Source organism: Scyliorhinus canicula, chromosome 4 (assembly GCF_902713615.1).
Source record: "Scyliorhinus canicula chromosome 4, sScyCan1.1, whole genome shotgun sequence".
In the NCBI taxonomy this organism is placed as follows: Eukaryota; Metazoa; Chordata; class Chondrichthyes; order Carcharhiniformes; family Scyliorhinidae; genus Scyliorhinus; species Scyliorhinus canicula.
The window spans coordinates 204891874-204913572 of NC_052149.1; the positions used below are offsets into that span (position 1 = coordinate 204891874).

Sequence of the window (21699 nt, forward strand, 5' to 3'; positions counted from 1 at the left end):
AGGATTGCAGAGATTTGATCTGATCCTTTGACTGTCGGATCACTTGGCTGTCAGATCACTTAGACGTCTATTGCATGCAGTTTTTGTTTGCCATGCAAGTAATCCTGTATTGTAGCTTCACCTGGTTGACACATTTTTAGGTATGCCTCATACTAATTGAACAGCTGTTACCTGAAAAATTGAAGCACTGAGAGCCAGATAAGTGGAGGCAAGCTCACCCCCGATATTTACGCTGAGCTGCTGGGTGCGTGCCCTCAGCCTTTAAACCTTTCACCGACAGAAATCTACATTTACACTCAGGAAGAGGAGAAAACAATTTAAAGATAAAACATGCTGCCAAAATGTCTGAATGTTTAGCTGGATGTCAGAGGCAAATCAAGTGGAATTTTTAAATAATGGTCCAAACCTTTATCAGCTGTCTTCTTTGACAAGCCCCTTCATATTTCCAACACCGTAGAAATATTCATGTTCTGGAGGATATTTGGTCACTTCTATCCATACGTTACTCAATCCCATCACTAACCAGAAATTGATCCATCTTGTTTTGATAGAGATAACCCACACAGGATGTATTATTTGAGCTTAATCTTGTATTTATTCATGAAACTCGGATTTCTGTAGCAATCAGCATGTCATTTTCACATTCCAACCCTAAAAGTTACAAGATGACTAGTGACTTAGCATAGTCAAATCTATTCAAATATTTCTTTTCTCACAACCAAGGCAGCATTGAAGAAGACAGCAATTTATAGGTGTCAGCCTTAAAATGGGTGATACCACTCACCTCCGATACACAATTATCACTTCCAAGGTGATAATCAAGGCTGACACCCCACCTTCCAACATTTTGGTGACGCCACATCTCTCATGACAATTTTCAAAGAAGATGGAGGTTCTTGTGTGTGTCCTGGCCAACATTTATCCTAACACCAACAAATCAATTGGCTATTTACCCATTTATGAGCAAATTGGTTTCTAATTACGTGCCCAGTGTCAGCAGTAACAATAACAGTGACCACACTACAAAAATTGTTACTTGACTGTAAATTACTTTGAGATAGACCGAGGCATGGAAGGTGCTATATAAATGCAAGTACTTTTCCATGCCTCATCTACTTGCTTATTTCAGGTTAATTTGTCTCTCATTTTTCCATTTGTCATCTCAAATTACATTGGTGCGAAAATTGATCTGTAGGTAGATGCAATGCAAGCCTAGTTCTGGTTTCCACTTTGCAACTCATCATTATGAATAACAAAAAAGATTCCCATCTTACCCGCACATGGTTTTGATCATGACAGGCAAATAAAGTAGAAGACTGAATTTGGTGCCCAACTACAGTAATAAGCTAATTTTAACAGCACACCCTCGAGCCAAATGGTGTGATTTTTCCTTATACTGCACTCAATCTTTGCTATCACTCATTTACTGGAAATTGAACATTTCTAACGCTGAATTCTCATGAATATACAGTATTCACAATCATCTGAATTACAAAATAAATCAATATACTTTTGGTTTTGGTACAGCTACTGCAGACCTGAAAAGGCTAATGCTTGTTAATAGGAAAAATAAACTTACAAAATCTGCTTCATATATTTATGAATGCACTCAGGTTAAGGAAATTAAATGTTTAGATAACAGACATATGTACATATTTATATCTACAAATATATCTATAATCAATAACATTGAGGTGCTTAACCCTTAACCTAACTTTTTTATTTTTCATTTTTACAAAATGTACATTTCAATTTGAAGCATTAGTTATCCTCAAAACAAAGCAAATATTACTGAAGAGCATATTGTCTCTAACATACTGCAGCTTCAAAAAAGGGCAAAACCGTATTTTACAGAGTTCTTAAAGTTAAGCAAGATACCTTCCAGTTGACTGAAGAAAATGAATAGGTTTCTCAATATAGCCAAATAATTTCTTTTATATTTGAGTCATCTTTACTTCACAAGATAATCAGTACATGGCAATTGGAATGTTCATCTTCCAAATATTTTCATATAGAAGTATTAGCATAAAGTTCCTCAATTTGTTTCCGGAAGTAATTTCTCATCTCTGGCCTCTTCGCCTTTAGCGTTGGGGTTAACAGGCCATTTTGGACAGAGAACATTTCATAGTGGAGATAGATGGCTTTTATCTAGAAATCAAAAAAATCACAATGTTCAATGTTCAATTATTCATGTAGTCACACTATTTTTAAAGTTTTCTTTTATCCCCTTCATATCTCCCAAATTTTCTCCTAGCTTGAACGGTTTGGAAGATCTACTGTTGTGTCTTTACTCGGGTTACTATTACAACTACTTCATCTTTGCTCCCCAGACTATTTTTATAAAATTTTTCCTTTTCACAACCATCTGACCTCCATTTATTTTCTTTCATCAGGGATAGGAAATGTACCTGGATATCTTTACCACAGCTGACAGAAAGTACATGTTGGCATGGGCAGAATGAGATAGTCACACTTCTGATCCAGAATCAATATTGTTCCCTTTCAGATTACATATACAGCAAAGATACAGACTATTCAGTCCAACTAATCAGCACTGGCATCGATGCTCCATTCAAGCTTTCATCTTTTTCATCTAGCTCTACTAGCATAATCTTATCCCTTTTCCTTCATTTGCTAATATAGTTTTTCCTTAAATGCCTCAACTACTCCCTGCGGTAGCAAGTTCCACATTCTTATTATTCAGGTTTCATCTGAATACCCTAGGCTGGAGTTATAGGCCCGACCAGAGAGGTGAGGTGGTGGAGGATGCTGAAAATAGCACCTTCGGCTAATGTGCCAATTTCTTCGCTCCATCTTGCACTCAGGCTATTTTCCAGTTCCCTCCAGTTTATCATGGATGGTGCAAAACCGTTCAGCTGTCTGGAAGCAAACTAGTGTGCTCGCACTTCAAACAGGCTCAGAGGCCTCTCCTGCCTTCCTGTTTGCAGCTTCAGGCCTCCGTGTGCAGAGACTTTCTCCCTGCCCCAGATGGTGGCCAGGGACAGTTTCACAGTGACGGTTTCTGACCCGTATTTGAGCTTGATGGTCAGATTCAGAAGTCAGAGGAAACATCTGCCTCTTAGTTGATTTGATAGTCATTATCTTGTATGGATGGCCTCTACATGAGCTTTTGTCCAAGTGGAAAAATGCTGTCTGTCAAAATCTTTCATTTCCCAGGTAACAGGTGACCTCATTTTACTTATCAAAATGTAAGACCTCAATAGCCTTATGTCCATTCTGCAAGTTTCTTAATGTCTTTTTGCAGTCCTCCTCTGTGTTGACTACCTTATAAATTTGGTGTCGTATTCAAATTTAGAAACTTTGATTCCAGAATCTAAATGAATTTGGAACAACAGTGGTCCTGACATTGATCTTATCTTTTGCCCTCTGAATAGCCACTTTTTCTCTCACATTGTCCTGTAACCAGATAGATATTCATTTTGATGTTTGTCCTTGGATTCCACATGCTCTGACCTTATTCATTAGTGTATTATATGGTACTTTATCAAAGTCCTTTTGGAAGTCTAGAATACCTCCATATATAGATCCCAAATATGTTGCATCCACCGTAATTGTTAGCTCAATCAATTAGTTAATCAAGCAAGACTTTCCTTTTCGGAATCCATGTTAACTATTCATTAGTGTTTTTCTATTTTCTCCATTTATAAAGATCTATTATTTTTCTCACTTTTGATAAAAGCTGACAGGTCTTTAGTTTTCCTGCACATAAGTCTATCTAGCTTCTCAAATATAGTTATAACAATAGCCAATACCAAGGGCAAGATTTTCCACGCCTCCTGCCAAGTGTTTTGCGGCAGGGGAGGTGGCCTGCAATAGTCCGCCAGTAGGATCTTCTGGTTCCACCACGGTCAACAAGGTTTCCCGTTTTATGCACCACCTGCCGCCGGGAAACCCGCGGCAGAGGTTTACAGTCAGCGGGGACGGCCAGAAAATTCCAGCACAATTCTCAGGCACCGCAACTTTTCCTAACGATTGTGGAAGAATGCTTCTGCTATCTTTTGCTAAGATTCTTTAAAAATGTTTCAATGCAATCCATCCAGTTTAGGACTTTAACTAATATAGTTTTAGGACATTATTCATTCCACATGCTTAAAAATAATAGCTTTCCAGAATTAAATATAGATCAGAAGATGGTAGCAAACAGGGGCAAAGAACTAAAGTATTTAAGAACCATCAAAATTTGTTTCCACTGCTGATTTAAAAAACAATTTGGTTAGGGTGTTTGATTTTATATTTTTTTAAAAATCAAAGATTGGGGAAAATAAGTTTTTTTAAAAAAATTCTTGCATGGGACACTAGCGCCACTGGCCATGCCAGTAATTTTACTGGGACTCCAGTAAAAATCTTTTTTTTTTTAAATTTGGAACAATTGGAATAAAAGGAATTAGTTAAAAAGCAAGCTAAATGACAACCTACAATTATTTTCAGTTTGTGACCAACTTTCATAGCAGCTCTAGTAAATGTTTACCGTTGCTTTTAGTTTGTAGTTATTAGATTTGTGGGGCTAACTAAGGTTACAGCTTGTGTACTCCACAGTACTATAGCCTATCACTAGCGTAAGCAGGAGATGCGACAAAGGGCCTCGTACCCCTACTCAATGTAAAATACCCCAAACTTATTGCATTAGTGCATAAACTGGTTGTAGGGGCTCTATAGGATAGCTGAACCCATGAAATCAACTTCTGCCCACGTCAAAGTCTCCCAAGCACCTCAAAAAGGTACTCCCACAGAGTCTTGCTCTGGACAGATGACCTTCTCCTTTACATCTCGGACCCCGGAAGCAGCAAGGAAGGTATCATGGCACTCTCGAGTTTGGAGCCTTCTCGGGCTACAAACTTAACCTGAGCAAAAGCAAGATCTTCCCAGTGAACCCGCAAGGGGAAGGGGCACAGCTGGAGGGGTAGTCTTTAAACAGGCCTGACGCAAATTCCGGTACCTGCAGATCCGAATTGCTTATGGCTGGACATGCAGGGAGGATGCAGATGATCAAGATGAATGTACTGCCCAGGTTCCTCTTCCTGCTTTGATCCATGGGCAATGAAGTGGCAAATGAAATACAATGTGGAAAAGTGTGAGGTTACGACTTTGGAAGGAGGAACCTAGGCATAGACTATTTTCGAAATGGGGAAATGCTTCGGAAAGCAGAAGCACAAAGGGACTTGGGAGTCCTTGTTCATGATTCTCTTAAGGTTAATGTGCAGGTTCAGTCTGCAGTTTAGAAGGCAAATGCAATGTTAGCATTCATGTCAAGAGGGCTAGAATACAAGACCAGGGATGTACTTCTGCTCCTATGTCTTATAATCTTATCCTGATCTATATCCGCAAGGCCTTTTTCAGTTCACTGGACAAACTGATTATGGTGTTTGTGTGGGGAGGGAAGAACATAAGGATCACAAGAGAGTACTGCAGAGAATGAGAACCATGGGGGGCCTGGCCCTCCCAAACCTGCAATATTATCACTGGGCGGCAACCACGGAGAGGATAAAGGGGTGGATAAAGGAGCCAGAAGCCGAATGGGTGCTTATGGAGGAGAATTCCTGCTCTATAAAGGCCACTCATGATAAAGCGCAACTGGACTGGTCCATTTTAGGATCCAGTACACAGCTGAAGTTCCCTCCCAGAACCAGCTGGTGTGTATCTAGATCAAGAATGGAAGCCAACAGATTCTTAATAAATGTCAAATCATCCCTGTTGGAGGCATGGCCAGTACCACCAATGTAACTGCCAGAGACCCACTGACCACCATATCTACCATTAGGATCCGTCACAATCCTGGTGACCGACAAGCGGACCCCGCTTATTAAACAAAATTGCTGCACCTCAGGTTCTGAAGTCCGAGTGAAGCACATAAGAACAAAGAACAACGAAAAGTACAGCACAGGAACAGGCCCTTCGGCCCTCCAAGCCTGTGCTGACCATGCTGCCCGTCTAAACTAAAACCTTCTACACTTCCTGGGTCCGTACCCCTCTATTCCCATCCTATTCATGTATTTGTCAATATGTCCCTTAAATGTCACTATCGTACCTGCTTCCACCACCTCCTCGGGCAGAGAGTTCCAGGCACCGACTACTCTCGGTGTAAAAAACTTGCCTCGTACATCTCTAAATCTTGCCCCTCGCACCTTAAACCTATGCCCCCTAGTAATTGACCCCTCTACCCTGGGAAAAAGCCTCTGACTCTCCACTCTGTCTATGCCTCTCATAATTTTGTAGACCTCTTATCAGGTCGCCCCTCAACCTCCGTTGTTCCAGTGAGAACAACCAGAGTTGAATCAACTTCTCCTCATAGCTAATGCCCTCCATACCAGGCAACATCCTGGTAAATCTCTTCTCCACCCTCTCTAAAGCCTCCACATCCTTCTGGTAGTGTGGCGACCAGAATTGAACACTGTACTCCAAGTGTGGCCTAACTAAGGTTCTATACAGCTGCAACAAGACTTGCCAATTCTTATACTCAATACCCCGGCCAATGAAGGCATGCCATATGCCTTCTTGACTAACTTCTCCACCTGTGTTGCCCCTTTCTGTGACCTAGATCTGTACACCTAGATCTCTCTGACTTTCAATACTGTTAAGGGTTCTACCATTCACTGTATATTCCCTACCTGCATTAGACCTTCCAAAATGCATTACCTCACATTTGTCCGGATTAAACTCCATCTGCCATCTCTCCGCCCAAGTCTCCAAACGATCTAAATTCTGCTGTATCCTCTGACAGTCCTCATCGCTATCTGCAATTCCACGAACCTTACTAATCAGACCAGTTACCTTTTCCTCCAAACCATTTATATATGCTACGAACAGCAAAGGTTCCAGCACTGATCCCTGCGGAACATCACCAGTCACAGCCCTCCAGTTAGAAAAGCACCCTTCCATTGCTACTCTCTGCCTTCTTGCCAGCTCACCCCTGATCCTGTTTGACTTCACTTTTTGTGCCAGTCAACCATGAGGGCCCTTGTCAAAGGCCTTACTGAAGTCCATATAGACAACATCCACTGCCCTACCTGCATCAATCATCTTTGTGACCTTGTCGAAAAAACTCTCTCAAGTTAGTGAGACACGACTGTCCCTTCACAAAACCATGCTGCCTCTCACTCGTACGTCCATTTGCTTCCAAATGGGAGTAGATGCCGTCTCGAAGAATTCTCTCCAGTAATTTCCCGACCACTGACGTAAGGCTCACCGGCCTGTAGTTCCCTGGATTATCCTTGCTACCCTTCTTAAACAAAGGAACAACATTGGCTATTCTCCAGTCCTCCGGGACATCACCTGAAGACAGTGAGGATCCAAAGATTTCTGTCAAGGCCTCAGCAATTTCCTCTATAGCCTCCTTCAGTATTCTGGGGTAGATCCCATCAGGCCCTGGGGACATATCTACCTTAATTTTTCAAGGGGGCAGCAGGGTAGCATGGTGGTTAGCATAAATGCTTCACAGCTCCAGGGTCCCAGGTTCGATTCCCGGCTGGGTCACTGTCTGTGTGGAGTCTGCACGTCCTCCCCCTGTGTGCGTGGGTTTCCTCCGGGTGCTCCGGTTTCCTCCCACAGTCCAAAGATGTGCGGGTTAGGTGGATTGGCCATGCTAAAATTGCCCGTAGTGTCCTAATAAATGTAAGGTTAGGGGGGGGGGGGGGGGGTTGTTGGGTTACGGGTATAGGGTGGATATGTGGGTTTGAGTAGGGTGATCATGGCTCGGCACAACATTGAGGGCCGAAGGGCCTGTTCTGTGCTGTACTGTTCTATGTTCTAAGACGCCCAACACCTCGTCTTTTTGGATCTCAATGTGACCCAGGCTATCTACACACCCTTCTCCAGACTCAACATCCACTAATTCCTTCTCTTTGGTGAATACTGATGCAAAGTATTCATTTAGTACCTCGCCCATTTCCTCTGGCTCCACACATAGATTCCCTTGCCTATCCTTCAGTGGGCCAACCCTTTCCCTGGCTACCCTCTTGCTTTTTATGTATATGTAGAAAGCCATGGGATTTTCCTTAACCTTATTTGCCAAAGGCTTTTTGTGACCCCTTCTAGCCCTCCTGACTCCTTGCTTACGTTCCTTCCTACTTTCCTTATATTCCACACAGGCTTCGTCTGTTCCCAGCCTTCTAGCCCTGACAATTGCCTCCTTTTTCTTTTTGACAAGGCCTACAATATCTCTCGTTATCCAAGGTTCCCAAAATTTGTCGTATTTATCCTTCCGCACAGGAACATGCCGGTCCTGAATTCCTTTCAACCTGACATTTGAAAGCCTCCCACATGTCAGATGTTGATTTACCTTAAACATCCGCCCCCAATCTAGGTTCTTCAGCTCCCACCTAATATTGTTATAATTAGCCTTCCCCCAATTTAGCACATTCACGCTCGGGCCACTCTTATCCTTGTCCACCAGCACCTTAAAACTTACTGAATTGTGGTCACTGTTCCCGAATTGCTCCCCTACTGAAATGTTTACCACCTGGCCGGGCTCATTCCCCAATACCAGGTTCAGTACCTAGTTGGACTGTCTACATATTGTTTTAAGAAGCCCTCCTGGATGCTCCTTACAAACTCTGCCCCGTCTAAGCCCCTAGCACTAAGTGAGTCCCAGTCAATATTGGGGAAGTTGAAGTCTCCCATCACAACAACCTTATTATTTTTATTCTTTTCCAAAATCTGTCTACCTATCTGCTCCTCTATCTCCCGCTGGCTTTTGGGAGGCCTGTAGTAAACCCCCAACATTGTGACTGCACCCTTATTCCTGGAGCGGGATTCTCCGGTACGGCGCGGGGGGTCCCGGCGGGATGGAGTGGCATGAACCACTCCGGCGTCAGCCCACCCCAAAGGTGAGGAATTCTCCGCACCTACCGGGGCTAGGCCGGCACTGGAGTGGTTTGCGCCCCGCCGGCTGGAATGGAAGGCCTTTGGCGCCACGCCACCCGGGGCCTAAGTGACTCCGCCGGCTGGCGCAAGTCCACTCATGCACGGGAGCGTCAGCGGTTGCTGACGTCATCCCTACGCAAGCGCAGGGGGTGGTTCACCTACGCGTGGCCATTGCGGAGGCTGACACGACCAACGCGTAGGAAAAGAGTGCCCTATGGCACAGGCCCACCCGCAGATCGGTGGGCCCCAATCGCAAGCCAGGTCACCGTGGGGGCACCACCTGGGGCCAGATTGCCCCACGCCCCCCCCCAGGGCCCCGGAGCCCGCCTGTGCCGCCAGGTCCTGTTGGTAAGGGACCTCGTCTAATCTACACCGGCGGGGCTGGCAAAGAAACAGCGGGACTTCGGCCCATCGCAGGTCGGAAAATCGTCGGGGTGGGTGGGACCGCTGCGAGCGGCCCCCGCCGAATTCTCCGGCACTGGAGAATTCGGCGGGGGCGGAATTCACGCGATCCCCGGTGATTCCCCGACCCGGCTGAGGGTCGGAGAATCCTGCCTGTGATCTCTACCCATATAGCCTCGCTTCCCTCTGAGGCGTCCTCCCGTAGTACAGCTGTGATATTCTCCCTCACCAGTAGTGCAACTCCGCCACCCCTTTTACATCCCCCTCTATCCCGCCTGAAACATCTAAAACCTGGAACGTTTAGCTGTCAATCCTGTCCTTCCCTCAACCAGGTCTCTGTAATGGCAACAACATCATAGTTCCAAGTAGGTCTAATATCTGTCCCAATCACCCCTCCGCAATCTCGTCTGATTTCTTACCGCAAGTGAGTCTCCTGTAAATCACATCAGCATTTAGATTCCTTAGGAGCAAAAACTCTACCTCTTCACTGGGCCACCCATCCCCCTTATGTTCTAGTTGGCCAATCAAATTGGGGATCCACCCCCTCCTCTTCCTGGAATCAGCCATTTCCACTGCCAGGGGCTACAAAATAAAAACTGAAAGTACAGGCCAAAGGCCTTCCCATGTTGGCCACCAAACCCTCCCCCAAAGTCAAACAAGGAAGTACCACCATCACCATACTAACCCCTCCCTTGGTCCCGCCCAAATTCACAGACTGAAACCAAATATCACTCCTATAACTTGCTGGATACACCATGAGCCAGGGATTGGAGTGCATTTAGTGTTTTCCACATGTATTTGTAAAAAATAAATTCTAATGTTATATGAAAGTCTTTATGTCTCTATTTACAGAGTGCCCTTGTCAGATAAATGAAGAAATTAAATATATATATGTTTCGCACAATGATTACAACTTTAAAAACATTTAAATAATTGTTAAATGAATGAATCTACTTAATTACTTGCGTCGTGTGAGAGTACCTTTAAGAAATGGGTGTTTAAGAAATGTACCTTTAAGAAATGGTGTTCATCAGTGATGTCAGAGTGTGGGTGGAGCTGGGCTGTCTGTCAGCTTTTTACTTTTGTTTTAGGCTGTTTGCTGCAGGTGTGTTTTAGTTTAGTTTTCAGAGCTGGATAGCTGCAGTCACAGCCAGAAGGTGTATGAGTATCCCTCTCTCTATATATTCTAAAGACTGTAAATCGATCCTTTGGTGATTGAAAACTAATGACTGCTCTTAGTAGTGACTTTAACCTGATGTGCTTCTGTTTAAAGGTTTTTTGTAAATTTTCTGGACATTAAAAGGACAGCTTAAGCATTACTTTGTGTTGTATTCTTTGAGGGTTGTATTTGAATTGATGGTTGCTAAGATGTTCACTGTATGTTTTAAAAATGTCAACTTGAGTTCATAGAATAAACATTGTTTTGCTTTTAAAAAAATACTTTTTCATTTCAGCTGTACCAAACCTGTAGAGTGGGCCGTGTGCTCCCCATACCACAATCTATTAAAAGTTGTGGGTCAGGTGAACACCATGATACACTTTGGGGTGTACATGGCCCATAACACTTGCCAGTATAGCCAGCCCACCATGCCCATCTGACGATCCAAAAGCCTAATATTTTGAAGTTAGAAGTTATAATTTTTCTTCTTTTTTTCTGAACTTGCCTAGAAACCTGCATGGAGTAAAGAGCAGGTAGAATAAGGAAAATTGAGTTTTATTTCACAAATTGGTTTTTAACCAATCTAATAACCTGAAAAATGTAATTTATGAAGGATAAAAATTTTAATGACCCTTAATGGTGACAAAAATGTATCTTTATTCTTGCTGTCATTTCTCCATTTGTTGTTTCCCTCATTGTATTTTCCTTGTTTCCAGCTACCAGATACAGTTCCATGCAAACATAGCAAAAATTTAAAGGAAATATTGCAAACTCAAAACTATCTTTTCATATTTTACATCTTAAATTTCCCCCATCATGGTCAATAAGAGAAGATTTTCAGCTTATATTTACTTACTTGTTCAAATGAATAAAGGCCAGCCTGTTGCCCCAGTTTCACCAAGTCCTCCATAATAGCTTTTTTGTAACCCTAAATTCAAACAATACATTCTATTAAGCAATACACAGCCCTAACACGAATCACTTTACCTGATTGGAGAAATATTAACTCTTGCATAGAGAATACATCAACAACAAAGTTACACAAAATCAATTTATTTGAATAAATACATATCAAAGATTAATAGTAGTTCAGATATTACTGGAATACCAGCTTTGCATGTGTAAAATAATTCACTATTTTTGTAGTGTGGCATCTATTTTGATTAACTCATATATGTCAAGAATATAACAGCAGAGCCTGTTGACCTAGTTTCTCTTGTCACCAATTTTATGGTAGGGATGAGAATTTCTTGGGATAAAACACTTCTGTGTTCCCACCTCCATGCAGCTCCGCACCATTTACTGTGCCTGGATGTCAGCATTACTGTCCGTTTATTGGCTTCCAAAGCAGAAACTAAAACGCACCCCAAATGGGAAGGTGGATTAACCAGGATATTGATTGAACAAGTTGAAATCATGCAGAACCTCTTTCCTACCACCAGAGGCCATCCTATTAACACAATGCATCAAGGAACAAATCCTGTATACAGACTCCTGTAAAATTGTGTTGACTATTCTGTCATATCCAGGTCAAACATATATGGTCTAGATATATTTTAAAAAACATACCTCTGATTTACATAGTTCTGCATATGAACTCTCAAAACCCCTTTTTCTTGCCCAGGCTTCTGTTGCTTCTGGATCTGGTACAACAATACCTACCAAGAAGGACTGTACCAAGACAGAGAAATGTTACACAGAATAAAAACTTGTAATTTAGTTCTAAACATTAAAATTCAAATATTCACCAACCTTCCTGTTGTTACAATTACAATCCTGAACCAGACCCCAAATGTGCCAAGCACACTGGCCAGAAACCTCAATATTTCAATTTTGTACATCATGTGGAGATGCCACTGTTCGACTGGATGGGCACAGTAAGAAGCCTTCCAACACCAGGTTAAAGTCCAACAGGTTTATTTGGAATCACTAGCTTTCGGAGCGCAGCTCCTTCATCAGGTCAGGCCGATCATTCTTCATCACTCACCTATGAAGGAGCTGCGCTCTGAAAGCTAGTGATTCCAAATAAACCTGTTGGACGTTAACCTGGTGGTTGTCAGGCTTCTTAATTTTGTACGACTGAGGAAAAGATACTTAGCTCCAGGAGTGATTTCACGCGGAACAGGGATATGGTGTATTAAAACAAACGTTATTACTTACACAGTATTAAAATATCTTTAACATCACAAGAAAATAGTTTACAATTACCCCTTAAACAACATTAATCAATGCAGTGACACAATAACCCCAAATTGCTCTATTATTCTCACTCACAACAAAACCAGCTGAGCTCCCAATTCACTTTTAAGTATGCTTAGCAGACCCAGGCATACTTGCTTAAGAGATGTCCTTTGAGACGGTTTTAAGAGATAGACCTGAATCCTGTCAGAACAATGCAGAAACTTTGGCTGTATTTCTTCAGAAGTTGCTTCTCAGTTGTTTCAGCTCAAATACTTATCTGTCTACAGACATAACTTTAACTGAACTGTATTAAGAGCAAATGCTGGACTTCTGCTCACACCTAATCTAAAACCAAACTGCTTTTCTGCAAAATGCCTGGTACTCTAGCTCCTCCCATTAGTTGCATAATCTTACCAATTGAACACAATGCATCTAATTACATACTCCATAGGGAACACTCTAAATCCAAACAAAATTCCATTAGCCCAGGCTTTTATAATGCTTTAATTGCACCTCTGGCTGTCAAAACCTTTCAAATCCCTGGATTATTTTAAAACATGACTGCAGCAGTCACATATTACTCAGGCTTTTAACCCTTACTGCACCAAATAAATATAATACAATATATCTGAAATTCCTACATTCATCAAATAACTGAAGAAATCCAAAATAAAATGTAACACTGACATTTGTGGCTACACAATAAAAATGCAAAATGTGTATCAAATAAATCCTTCAAACCACACCATGTGATCCATTTTATCTAAAATGCTTTTGTTTGCACTAAGGAGGATTGTTAGAAATAGTTTGAATACAAACTTGAATTTTGGGGGTAAGTCAGCTCTATTTAAAGCACAGCAGTAAGGCAATACAACATACGGATGGTTGAAAAACGCTATTTCATTCTTAAAAATACCGATTCTCACCTCGTGAAGCACAAAGGTCACATTATTACTATTTTTTATCCCCCTAATTCTCTCTTTCCTGAAACATACACATTACCCTGACACTTCAAGGAATTTGCTAAAGTTACCCCATAATTTCTGGAAAGTGGGTGACATTTTTGTGGGTAGCTTTCAAATTAATTTCTCATTTTCTCTTTCATCCCTCCATACGTCATTGTCGCCATTAGCTGCCCATCACAGTTCATACGAATATATGTATAATTATAAGGAAGGCAAATGGAATTTTGGCATTTATTGCAAATGGAATACAGTGTGAAACTAGTGAGTGCTGTTGTAACTGTATCGGACATTGGGGAGACTGCATTGGGAGTACGGTGTGCTCCCAATGTGCAGAGGGGACGGAAGGGTTTAGTCTTCTCAATATTTAAAGAGGAAATTTCTGCTCCTCCAATACTGGATCTCAGACATGTTCGGACAGTGCATGCCTTGGAGTGGAACCTGTAGGGGATGGGTTTTTAAAAAAAAAAATGTTTATTCAAATTTTCAACGATTTTCAACAAAACACTCCAAACAGAAAAAGGAATAAAACGCAAAACAAGCAAAAATTATACATGGGATTTCCAACAAAATACAATAACCCCTATTTAACAAATAGGGGCACAGTTTTGGTGCCCCTATCTGAGGGAGGATGTAAATGCATTAGAGGCAGTTCAGTAAAGGTTCACTGGATTGATTCCAGGGATGGAGGACTTGTCTTCTGGAGAGATTGAGCGGTTTAGGCCTGTACTCGCTGGAGTTTAGAAGAATGAGAGGAGATCTAATTTAGGTATAAGATGCTAAAGGGGATTGACAGGTTAGTTGTAAAGCAGATGTTTCCCATGTTGGGTATTCTAGAACAAGAGGCCATAGTTTTAAACTAATGGATGGCAGTTTTAAAACAGAAATGAGGAGGAATTATTTCTTTCAAGAGTCATGAATCGGAGGAATCCTCCACCCCAGAGAGTAATGGACGCATGAGTGCTAAACAAATCGGAGATAGATAGGGTTTTAATTTATTAGCGGGATGAAGGGTTTATGGGGTGCCTGGCAGAAAGGTGGCGTTAAGGCCGAGGGGAGATCAGCCATGCTTATATTGAATGGTTGTGCAGGCTCGAGGAGCTGAATGGTCTTCTCCTGGTCCTCGTTCTTATTTTTTAATGTTCTTACATATGGACAAAATAAATAGACCACTGGAACTTGCTCCGCCATTTAATAAGACAATGGTTGATCTAATTGTAACATCAACTCCACGTTCTCACCTGACCTCGATAACCTTTCACTTCCTTCATTATCAAGAATCTATGTAGCTCAGTATTAAAAATATTCAAAGACAATGCCTCAACGCCTTTCGAGAAGGAAAGTTCCAAAGACTCAACCCCCAGGGAAAAGTTCTCCTCATCTGCCTATTTATGTTTAAATAGTTCTAAATTTGGCCAAGAGAAGAAACATTCCTTCTACATTTACCTTGTAAAGACCCCTCAGGATCTTGTGTTTACATTAAGTTGCCTCTTACTCTTCTAAACTCCAGTGGATACAAGCCAAGTTTACCCAACGTTTCCTCTTCAGACAATCCTGCCATTCCAGATATTAGTTGAAGTAAACCTTCTCTGAACTGTTTCCTTAAATAAGGAGACCAATACTGTACACAATACTCCAGATGTGATTCCACCAATGCTCTGTACAACTGAAGCTTAGCCTCCCTACTTTTGTACTCAATTTCCCTTAATAAACAATAACATTTGACTAGCTTTCCTTAATTTTTAATAAACATTTTATTGAGGTATTTTCAGTATAGAAACAACAAAAAATAAACAATATACACAAAACCATAAACATAGTGCAAAAGCCATTTACCTCTTGTAAAGGTCCCACCCTTATTGACCCCCTACTCTAATCTAAACTAGTTCCCCCCCCCTGCTGCCGATTAATTTCCCGCAAAGAAGTCGGTGAATGGTTGCCACCTCTGGGTGAACCTTAACAGCGACCATCTCAGTGATTCAATACAGTGATTTTCTCCAAACAGAGAAAGCTAGCCATGTCCGATAGCCAGGTCTCCAACTTTAGGGGCTTTGAGTCCCTCCATGCTAATAGTATCCGTCTCCGGGCTACCAGGGAAGCAAAGGCCAGAACGTCTTCCTCTTTCTCCACCTGGATTCCTGGGTCTTCTGACACCCCGAAAATCACCACCTCTGGACTCAGCGCTACCCTTGTTTTTAACACCGTGGACATGACGTCCATAAACCCCTGCCAAAATCCCCTAAGCTTTGGACCTGTCCAAAACATGGTTCGCTGGTCCTCCCGCACATTTTGCGCACCTGTCCTCAACCCCAAAGAATCTACTCATCCGGGCCACTGTCATATGAGCCCATTGAACAACCTTAAATTGTATCAGGCTGAGCCTGGCACATGTTGCGGACGTGTTGACTCTACTCAACGCGTCTGCCCATAGACCATCCTCTATCTCACTTCCCAGCTCCTCCTCCCACTTGCACTTCAGCTCCTCGGTCTGCATCTCCTCCGACCCCATAATCTCCTTATAAATGTCCGAGACGCTCCTTTCTCCTACCCACCCTCTGGAAACTACCCTGTCCTGAATCCCCCTTAGCGGTTGGAGTGTGTGAAGGTTGACACCTGTTTACGAAGGAAGTCCCGCACCTGCAGATACCCAAATTTGTTTCCCCTCGCCAACCCAAACTTTTCCTCCAACGCCCTCATACTCTGAAAGCTCCCCTCAATGAACATATCCCCCATCTTCTCAATCCCCGCTCTCCGTCATAACCGGAACCCCCCCGTCCATACTCCCCGGGGCAAACTGGTGATTATCACAGATTGGGGCCCAAACCAATGCTCCCACATGCCGCCTCCACTGGCCCCAGACTCTCAAGGCCACCACCACTGGACTGGTGGAGTACCGTGCCGGCGGGAACGGCGGAGGCGCAGTTACCAATGCCCCCAAACTGGTGCCTTTACATGAAGCCTCCTCCATGCACACCCATGCCGACCCCTCCCCCACCACCCACTTCCTGATCATGGCTATATTAGCCACCAAGTAATAGTTGCTAAAATTTGGCAATGCCAGCTCGCCCTCTCCCCTACTCCGCTCAAGTATTACCTTCCTTACTCACGGGGTCTTGCCCGCCCAGACGAAGCCAGTGATCACTCTGTTGACTCGCTTAAAAAAGGACCGCAGAATAAAAATGGGGAGACACTGAAATACAAACAGGAATCTCGGGAGGACAGTCATCTTCACCGTTTGCACCCTCCCAGCCAGAGACAACGGAAGGCGTTCCATCTCCGAAATAGTGCTTCATTTGGTCTACGAGCCGGGCCAGATTCAATTTATGCAGCTAGTCCCATTCCCACACCACTTGCATGCCTAGGTACCTAAAACTTGCCTTTACTAACCTAAAAAGCAGCTCTCCCAGTCCCTCTCCTGTCCTCTCGCCTGGACCACAAACATCTCACTCTTTTCCATATTAAGCTTAAACTCCGAAAACCAGCCAAATTCTCCAAGACCCCTCATGATTTCTTCCATCCCCTCTATTAGGAACATACAGAAGCATGTCAGCGGCATAGAGCAAAACCCTGTGCTCCAGCACCCCCCCCCACCACCCCCGGTACTAGTCCTCTCCAGCCCCTCGAGGCTCTCAGAGCAATTGCCAATGGCCCAAAGCCAGCGCATACAACAGTGGGGGAAGGGGGCATCCCTGTCTCTTCCCCCAGTGCAGTCTAAAATAGTCTGATGTTGTCCTATTCATCCGTAAACTTGCCACAGGAGCCTGATACAGCAACCTGACCCAGTCGATAAAGCCCCGCCCGAATCCGAACCGTCCCAGTACCTCCCACAGATAGACCCATTCTACCGGATCAAAAGCCTTTTCTGCATCCATTGCGATCACTACCTCCACCTCCCTACCTTCCGGGGGAATCATGATCACATTTAACAGCCTTCTTACATTGGCCACCAACTGCCTGCCCTTAACAAACCCCGTCTGGGCCTCCCCAATAACATCTGGAACACAATCCTCAATCCTGGAGGACAAGATTTTGGCCAGCAACTTGGCATCCACATTTAACAGGGAAATCGGCTTGTAGGACCCACACAGCTCTGGGTTCTTGTCCCACTTAAGAATCAGTGAAATCATTGCCTGTGACATCGTAGGGGGCAGCACCCCTCTTTCCCTTGCCTCATTGAAGATCCTCATCAACACCGACCCCAATATCCCAGTGAACATTTTATAGAACTCCACTGGGTACCCGCCCGGCCCCGGGGCTTTAACCGACTCATGGCCTTCAGACCCTCTGTTGTACCATCAATTGAACGCGAGACGAGTTGCTGTACAAAAGTATGGCTTTAATCAGCTAGATGTTAGCCCTGCGGTCGATTACAGTATATAGACGACCGCCGGGAGTACTGGGTATTTATACCCCGCCCTGGAGGTGGGGTTAACTCAGCCTCTCGACCAATCGGGGAGCCGTCACAAGACTGGTCTCATCCAATCGGTCGAGAGGCACATGATCGATCAGGGCCAATGGTAAGCCGGTGTTCTGCACCAATGGTAGGCAGCTATGCTAATCATACCACCACATTCACCCCTTGCGGAGAAAGAAGCCCGGGGGGGTGGGTGTCAACGAGAGCTGGGGGGGGGGGAAAAAAGAGAGAACTGGTGGTATGAGTAGTAGTGAGAGCCGCACGCCGGCGGGTGCCAGGTCCCGGAGGGGGACCGTGTCCTGCCGACCGTCGGGGTACTCCACGTACGCATACTGCGGGTTAGCGTGGAGTAACTGGACTTGTTCCACCAACGGGTAGGACTTGTGCACCCGCACATGCTTCCAGAGCAAGATGGGTCCGGGGGCGGCCAGCCACGTTGGGAGAGGCAATCCGGAGGACGACTTCCTGGGGAAAACAAGAAGACGTTCATGAGGTGTCTGATTTGTTGTGGTACAGAGGAGTGAGATGATAGAATGTAGGGCATCGGGGATAACCTCTTGCCATCAGGAAATCGGGAGATCTCTGGACCGGAGGGCCAGTAGTATGGTCTTCCAGATGGTACCATTCTCCAGCTCGACCTGTCCGTTACCCCGAGGGTTATAGCTGGTCGTCCTGCTAGAGGCAATGCCCCTGTTGAGCAGGAATTGACGCAGCTCGTCGCTCATAAAATGAGGACTCCCGATCGCTACGTATGTACGCGGGGTAGCCGAACAGGGAGAAGATGGAGAGGAGGGCCTTAATGATGGTCGATGTGGTCATGTCGGGGCAGGGAATGGCGAAGGGGAAGTGAGAGTATTCATCGATTACCGTCAGGAAGTAAATGTTGCGGTTGCTAGAGGGAAGGGGCCCCTTGAAGTCAATGCTGAGACTTTTGAAGGGGCGAGATGCTTTGATCAGATGCGCGCGCTCGGGGCGGTAGAAGTGCGGTTTGCACTCTGCGCAGGTGTGGCAGTCACGGGTTACTGTCCTGACTTCCTCGCTAGAGAAGGGCAGGTTGCTGGCCTTTATGAAATGGTAGAAACGGGTCACCCCTGGATGGCATAGGTCCGCGTGGAGGGAGCGGAGGCGGTCTATCTGCGCGCTGACGCAGGTACCGCGAGATAGGGCATCAGGAGGCTCATTGAGCTTCCCAGGACGATACAAGACATCGTAGTTGTACGTGGACAACTTGATCCGCCACCGTAAGATCTTGTCGTTCTTAATCTTGCCCCTTTGTGCATTATCGAACATGAAGGCCACTTGGTCTGTGAGGAGGGTAAATTTCCTGCCGGCCAAATAGTGCCTCCAATGTCACACAGCTTCGACTATGGCCTGGGCTTCCTTTTCCACTGAGGAGTGGCGGAGTTCGGAAGACTGGAGGGTTCTGGAGAAGAAGGCCACGGGTCTGCCCACTTGGTTCAGGGTGGCCGCCAGAGCTACTTCTGATGCGTCGCTCTCGACCTGGAAGGGGAGGGACTCGTCGATGGCGTGCATCGTGGCCTTTGCGATGTCCGCTTTGATGAGGCTAAAGGCCTGGCAGGCCTCTGACGACGGCGGGAAGGTTGTGGACTGAATGAGGGGACGGGCCTTGCCTTCAATTGGGAACCCATTGGGCGTAGTAAGCGAAGAAACCCAGGCAGCGTTTGAGGGATTTGAGGGTATTGGGGAGAGGGGAGTTCCATCAGGGGGCGCATGCGTTCAGGGTCGGGGCCTATCACACCGTTACGCACTACGTAGCCGAGGATGGCTAGACGGTCGGTGCTAAACACGCACTTATCCTTATTGTAAGTTAGGTTAAGGAGTTTTGCGGTTTGGAGGAATTTTCAGAGGTTGGTGTCATGGTCCTGCTGGTCGTGGCCGAAGATGGTGACATTATCGAGGTACAGGAAGGTAGCCCGCAATCCGTACTTGTCGACCATTCGGTCCATCTCCCGTTGGAAGACCGAGACCCCATTTGTGACACCGAATGGAACCCTGAGGAAGTGGTAGAGGTGCCCATCAGCCTTGAACGCGGTGTACTTGCGGTCACTCGCACGGATGGGGAGCTGGTGATAGGCGGACTTGAGGTCCACAGTGGAGAAGACTTTGTATTTCGCAATCTCGTTTACCATGGCGGAAATATGGGGGAGAGGATACGCGTCCAGTTGCGTAAACCGGTTGATGGTCTGGCTGTAGTCGATGACCATCCGGTTTTTCTCCCCAGTCCAGACCACCAGCACTTGGGCTCGCCAGGGACGGTTGCTGGCATCGATGACCCCTTCCTTCAGCAACCTCTGGACCTCGGACCTGATGAAGGACCGGTCCTGGGCGCTGTACCGTCTGCTCCAGGTCGCGATGGGTTTGCAATCGGGGGTGAGATTAGCAAACAAGGAGGGGGGGTCCACTTTGAGGGACGTGAGGCTGCAGACAGTGAGGGGGGGTATAGGGCCGCCGAATTGGAAGGCCAAGCTCTGCAGGTTGCACTGGAAGTCCAGTCCTAGGAGTGCCGGTGCGCAAAGGTCGGGGAGGACAAGGAGTTTATAATTTTTTAAAACCTTCCCTTGGACCGTGAGGTCCGCGATGCAGCACCCGGTGATGCGGACGGAGTGCGAACCTGAGACTAACCCGATTTTGTGTTTTACAGGGTGGACAGGGAGCGCGCAGCGTCTTACCGTGTCAGGGTGTACGAAGCTTTCCGCGCTCCCGGAGTCCAGCAGGCAGCACGTCGCGTGGCCGTTGAGGTGGATTAGCGTTGTCATTTTGGCGAGCGTGCGTGGACGTGACTGGTCGAGCTGAATGGCCGCGAGCCGTGGAGAAGATCCATCGTCGGCCGAGTAGGTGCTGGCAGGACCTTGTGTGCCAGTCCAGGATGGCGGTGCCCAGGATCCACACGTGGAGTCGGGGCCCCAAGATGGCGGCGCCCAGGACCCGCACGTGGAGTCGGGGCCCCAAGATGGCGGCGCCCAGGACCCGCACATGGAGTCAGTGCCCCAAGATGGCGGCGCCCAGGACCCGCACGTGGCATCCGGGGCCCAAGATGGCGGCGCCCATGGGACCCTCGTGGTTGCTGGGGGCAGGGTTAGCGGTGCCGGCAGGCCGATCGGAGCAGCTGAGAGCAGGGGCAGAGAGGCGCGCAGGCCGGGCGCAGTAGCCCGGGGGCGGAGATTGACGCGGTGCGCTGGAAGGGCCTGGAAAGACCCGGAGGGGGAGATCCCCGGTCGCTGCGCAGCACAGCAGCGACCGATTTGGCCTGGCAGACCGACGAAAAATGGCCCTTCTTCCCGCAGCTCTTACAAAGGGTGGAGTGGGCCGGGCAGCGCGGGCGAGGGTGTTTGGTGAACCCACAGAAGTAGCAGCGGGGCCCCGCGGACTTGTCGGGGCGTCCCGCGGCGCAGGCCTGAGGGGGGTCGGGAGCGGCGGATGGCGGTGGGGAAGCATGCCAGGATGCCATGGGCGCTGCAGCGCGGCTGGGGACATAGGCGCGGGCGTTTAAGTCGGCGACCTCCAGGGAGGTGGAGAGAGTCCGTGCCTCAGTTAGGCTGAGGTCGTCTTTTTCCAGCATCCGCTGGCGGATACCGACAGACTGCATCCCAACCACGTAAGCATCTCTAATCAAAAGTTCCATGTGCTCAGTAGCTGAAACTTGGAGGCAGGTGCAATTCCTCCCCAGGACAGCGAGGGCC

General features: G+C 46.0%; 1 protein-coding gene across 7 annotated transcripts in view; it reads right to left on the bottom strand.

The window, feature by feature from the left end:
• Nucleotides 1–570: 570 nt before the first annotated feature.
• The window catches only part of LOC119965327 (long-chain-fatty-acid--CoA ligase 6-like), a 251026-nt gene continuing 229897 nt past the window's right edge, over nucleotides 571–21699 (bottom strand). For all 7 annotated transcript variants that reach the window (XM_038795940.1, XM_038795944.1, XM_038795939.1 and 4 more), the window contains 3 exons: nucleotides 12011–12112; nucleotides 11298–11369; nucleotides 571–2148 (listed from right to left, as the gene is read on the bottom strand). In XM_038795940.1, the coding sequence (XP_038651868.1) occupies nucleotides 2008–2148; nucleotides 11298–11369; nucleotides 12011–12112 (315 nt within the window). In that variant the 3' untranslated portion in view covers nucleotides 571–2007. The remainder of the gene's footprint in view (nucleotides 2149–11297; nucleotides 11370–12010; nucleotides 12113–21699) is intronic.